The sequence below is a fragment of the Centruroides sculpturatus genome, unplaced genomic scaffold, assembly GCF_000671375.1.
Source record: "Centruroides sculpturatus isolate CEXI.00-Female unplaced genomic scaffold, Cexi_2.0 scaffold749, whole genome shotgun sequence".
Classification (NCBI taxonomy): Eukaryota; Metazoa; Arthropoda; class Arachnida; order Scorpiones; family Buthidae; genus Centruroides; species Centruroides sculpturatus.
Window position 1 is genome coordinate 43,993 of NW_019385022.1, and position 5,988 is coordinate 49,980.

At 24.9% G+C, this 5,988-nt stretch overlaps 1 protein-coding gene across 1 annotated transcript in view; it reads right to left on the reverse strand.

The window, feature by feature from the left end:
* LOC111633552 (2-oxoglutarate dehydrogenase, mitochondrial-like) overlaps positions 1-5,988 on the reverse strand; it is a 106,536-nt gene that overhangs the window by 25,824 nt on the left and 74,724 nt on the right. Inside the window, exon 9 of the mRNA XM_023378141.1 lies at positions 751-859. Within this exon, the coding sequence (XP_023233909.1) occupies positions 751-859 (109 nt within the window). The remainder of the gene's footprint in view (positions 1-750; positions 860-5,988) is intronic.

Sequence of the window (5,988 nt, forward strand, 5' to 3'; positions counted from 1 at the left end):
GTTTGGTGTTGTTATTATCTACTCGGGCTGTGAGTTGATGTTTATATACAAATAATTTTTTTAAATATAATAATTAAATTAATAATAAAATTTTAATATTAAATAATAAATAAATAATTAAATATAACAATTAAATTAGTTCTCTAAGCACTCAAAATATTTCAATTTCTCACAGAGGAAAATTATTATTCAATTAGTACTTAAAATCATCTTTTACAATGATGTAATTTACACTAATTCTAAAAGTTAGTTCATGAACTATAAAAATCTTAAAGATTTTCTGATCATAACTTGTATTAATATTAATTACAATTTATCTTTCACACAGATATACCCCATATAAAATTCTCATATTTTTGTTATTACTTACTTTAAAAGATCTGGACTTTTCTGGATATCTTTCCATTCAATAAACAAATGTACAGTAAAAATCATAAACTAATCAAGTATTTATCAAAAGTATTTATATTGGAGAACATTTAAAAATCCAATCTTTGGTGTTTACTGATAGACCTTTAAGATGGCCATTTGAATTTTATTATATTATCCAAAAGTTAATGATATATAAAATATAAAAATGCTCTTAAAAATGATTATTAGAAGAGAAACTACAAACATATATGAAATAGATTTTAAATAGCTGTTTACAATGTAATAAAATATTCAAGAAATCACTCTCAGAACTATAAATTTATATACTGGTTTTAAAATATACATTATATCTACAAAATATTATTAAAATTTTATCACCTTCAAGATGTGATGGATTAGCGACAACTGCTAATTTGACGTTTTTATTTGTCATACGATTCAAGCGTTCATGAGACATTCCCAAATGATATTTGACATCACCAGAACCCTAAAAGCATTAGAGAAATTAAATTCTATTCAACAATAAAATTTTTCATTCTATAAAATTAAATAAAAATTTACATTCAATGAAATTATTAAATTTAATCCTATTTATCTTAATTACCTTTCATTTTGATAGTTTTGTTAATAAAATATACTGCTTCTTTTAGAGTATATCAAATACAGGTATTTCTCATATGGTTTCACTCCAACACTAACATGGTTGGAAAATTCTCCATGCAAAATTTCACAATTTTTAAGTGTAAACACCATTATTCGATATTTTTTTTATTCAAGTAAGGATGCATTTTGTCTCAAATCTGCCCACAGATTTTAGAATATTAAAATTTTCAATTTCTTTTGTGCCTTTCATCAGGTTTACTTTAATGAAAATTGATAATAGAATTTTTTTCTTCCTTGTCCTAGCTTTCCTATCAACCAGGTGTCAATGTCATTGTGTTCAGACTTTAGCTCTTAAGACTGTCACTATGTTTTGTTTTTATAGATTAAATAAACTTTACTAAACACAAAGATTAAGCAGTTTTAGTTAAGTGTTATTAATCTTTTTTAACTGTAGGTAACTAATCATTCATAAAAATGATGAACAAAATACAGCAGTATCTTGATATTCAAACTGTTCTCAACTCAAACAATTCAGTATTCCAATGCAAATTCTGGAAAAAATTGCTTGGTACTCAACTGAACAAATGTGACCCTCTAGAACAAATTTTTGAATAACTTAGTTTTATTTTTTCATCCATAAAAAATTATGATAAAAATAAAAAAAAATGATCAAAAGTATTAGTAATGTCTTCAAGATCAACAAATAAGCTCAGAAGATGACAATACTTTGTAAAAAGAAAACACTCTTGATTAACTAAAATTATATTAACATGTGATACAATGCTTTTAATTGTGACTGTTAGTTAATTATTGATTGCTTTAATAAACATATTTCTCTTAATGAAAAAGAATAGTACACTTTTGTTAATTTTTGGAACCTAACCCCATGTTTTGCATTAGTCCTTTGTTTTGTATAGCATGGATTCACATGCCATGGCACTTTTTCGTAACGTAACTACTGTGTTATATGAGAAATACCTGTATTTTAATATATGAAATATGCATGTGATACATATCAAAATAATAATGATGATCAAAGATTCAAAGATAATTACACTATCTTTTTTTCCAATACTTTGTTTTGAAGATTTTGAAATTAAATATTTTTGTTACAAAAGTAACTGTGTTGTGTAGAAATTTTCTGTAGTTTAATATAATTTTTGCAACAATGTATCTTGATTTAATTGTGAGAAAATTAATATAACACTTTCTATAACACATTAATCAAAATAATCTAACTAGTTGAACCAGTTCTCAGAATTAAATAGTTGAACTTTATGTTTATACTTTATTCATTATTAATAAATTTCATCATATATTTAGTCTTTATTAAAATTTATAGTACAAAATTTAGTTTAAAAACATTAATATTTTACATTTTAACAAAAAATGAAAATATATTGTATAATATTAAAATTTGTTTTTGAAATCTTGTTACACAACATCCTTCTCCATTTCTTTGTTCTGACAATATTTTACACTAGCTATGATTTTCCATAATAAATTACCAAAATTTTACTGATTTAATCCCTACTGTATAAAAACTTATGAAAATTTAGTTTTATTCACATAGTATTATGGAAAATTACATAATAAATGCCTTCATTGATTAAGGAGGTCCATACAATACACTTAACTTCAATTGCATCTTACAAGTTAGTTTATACAAAAATACAGGGTGCCCTAAAAGTTGAAATGTATAGAAAAATTTAAACTTTTAAGAAAAATGTGACTTTACTAAACTATCACTACATGTTGGCCATTTCTTTCTAAGTATATATGTATGCATTTTTCTCATGCTGACCTCATATTATGTCTAATGTATGTGCCTAACTGAACTTCAAATATCTGCATTTCTTTAGGTAATCAAAGTTTTGAATATTTTCCTGGAATATCAGAGCCTTTGAATGTCCCATAGATAAATATCAAGAAGGTTAAGATCTAAGGATCTCAGGAAACCACTCCAAGAAACCATAATGATGAATCTTTAAACATGAAAACTGATGATCCAATTTTTCTACAAGATTATATTGTGACTTTTGGGACACCCTGTATAATTAAAATTTTTAACTGTTATTTTTATATGAAATGAATTTTGTATAAAAATTCATCTGATTTTCAAGAAATTAAAATAAATTTTTTTTTTAAACAAAATTTCAAATTTTTTAATTAGATCAATTTTTTCAAATTTAATTTATGTTATCACAATATTTATTTTCATTACTCAAATATTTCTGAAAAATTCATAAGCTATTTTTGATACAACTATTAAAATAAAATTTAATAAATAAATGTTTCAGGAAAACATTTATAATTTGATGAAAATTTCCAAAATGTGAAAAACATTTTTACCATAGAAGCGTTAAATTAAATACGTATGTCACTAAATTGATTAGCGCTTTCGTCTTCTTCAGGTCATTAGAAGACGAAAGTGTGTATCGTCGAAAGCGCTCATCAATTTAGTGACATACGTATTTAATTTAACGCTTCTATGGTAAAAGTTTTTGTAACAAATGATTAGCGTGCTGTCTATCACTATATTATGTGAAAAACATGCAAATCTCACAAACTTTTCCTTGCAGATTATTTCAGAATCCTTCATGCAATTAAACTTGAAATATATGTCATAATTAATTTACATAATAGTTAAAATTACAAAATAAAAACTTGTAAAAGTATCATCAAAGTAAGAACTTGTTTCATAAAATATTAGTTCATTAAATATCATTAAAATGAATGTCAAAGAACCAATTTTGCACTTTTTTTTATACTATTTTGCAATTTTTATTATTATGAAAATTTTGCCATATTTTCCAGTTTCAATCAAAATTTCAATTGATGTTTAAGGATAGATTTAAAGGTACATCAGTAAGTAGATTTGTTTAAAGGAAAAAATGAATCCATAAAATATTGTTTTATTTGTAATTAAATACATTTGAGACCAGGAACTGAATTTTCTCATTTGTTTAATCTACATTCTTTCTATTAAAGTTGTTATAGATTTTAACACAAGACTATTCTTCAAAAATTTTAAAAATACCAAAGTCAAAAAAATATTCAAAGGTAAATAAAAAAAAAATGAGAAAAACACGTGCACAATAAAAATTCAAAAATTTGCTGGTTAGTTTACAGTCAAGAAAAGCAGAACCAGATTCATACAGTACTCATAATTTTACAAAGATGTTGATAGAATAAATATGAATCAGAAGCATGAATCAGTGGTGTAAAAATGGTAGCACCTCATCTTTTTACAGTGGTGTAAAAATGGCAGCATCTCTTCATGCATGCACTGAGGAAAAGCAAAGGGCTTTTTGTCCCTGAAGGGACAAAAAGCCCTTTGCTTCACTGCACAAACAAGTATTTTTTTTGTGTTGTGAAGGAACATAAAACCCATCAAAATTTGTCAGTGCACAAGAGATTACAATATGATTTTTCCATACCACTTCAGATGGAGACCAAAACAGGAAACAAAGAATGACTACATTCATCCTCTCTGGAGCCAAAAATTCCATACGTCTGCTGGGAAAGTTATGTTAATAATTTTCTGAAGTTCATAAGAAAATTGGTAACTGTAATCCCTTTAGGTATGTATGGTTTTAGAATTGGGGTTCAATTCTGGACCACTAAGTGCTTAAAGGAACAACAACCAGTTCCAAATATGCAGTCTATCTGCACAATCATAATGTTATTAGAAAACATAACATAGACTCTGGTAGTATTTAGAAAAAGTTAAATAAAATTGCTGGCTTAATCTGTAAATAATTATAACAACTTTTCAAGAAAAAATAGTTTTTCTAAATCACATATTTAAGTAGTCAAAATATGTGCTTTGATGGTTGAGGGATTAAAAAATTTAAATGTAATAAAAAATTAAGAAAAATCTACAATTGATAAAAATGTATTTTAAAATACTTATTTTTGTAATCTGAAAATGTATTTTATATACCATAATTTTGTGTGAACAACTCATTAGGTTAGCTGTGTTTGAAAGGGAATGCAAGTTATATGCTGATTTTTATTTTGGTCATGAATTACAACAAAAGAACATTTACATTTAACAATTAAACATACAAGTTCAAACAATTAATTAAATTATTAAAACAAGCAAAACTCATGATGAAATCCTGTTTAAAATGTTACAAAATTTTTAACAATAAAGAAAATAATTTTAGTAGTGATAATGTTAATAAAATTATTTTCTGTTTAATTTTCTCCAAATTTATTTTAGCATCATTATCATCATCATCATCTGGTTAAAATATTAATCATAAAATAAAAATGATAACTGTATTTATTTTTACGCTTATATAATTGAGACAGTTCATAAACACCTATAATCAAATTATAGGAGTGGCCAGTGAATACAGTTTGCCAAGGTGTGCTAAGATTGAAAATTATTTGAGAATTTAAACTTTTTACAAATATTAGTTTAATTAATGTTAAATGGATTTCTACATTAGAGTTTTAAAATAAAGCAAAAAAGTAATGTCATCTTTAGTTTCAATTTCATTAATTATTATTTTGAATTAAATTTAATAAAAATTTAAAAAATTATTAAATTTAATTAAAAATTTATTGTAATTATTAATTGATATTAGCATAAGACTTTACTCTAACCTCTTTAGAAAATTACTTTAGAAAATTTTCTAAGTAATTTATTTAGAAAAAACTTTAGAAAATTATTTTTTCTAAAGGTAGGAGGTACCTTTAGAAAAAATAATTTTATATTAATTATTAATACAGTAGAGCAGTGTTTCTCAACCTCTAACGAATCATCGCCCCCTTCAACGTAGTATCGACCCCTCAATAAAACCGTTACATAGTATCGCCCCCTTCACTTCAAAATTCCGATGCCGTGGGCAAAGGCTAATGCCAAATTCATACTGCATTGAATAGACTAGTGACTAGTATAATGTTATTTGTTTAATTATTGTACGATATAACGAATAAAATATCCAATTATTCTTAATATAATGTTTTACTATATCGCCCAGAAAATTATTTTTCGCCCCC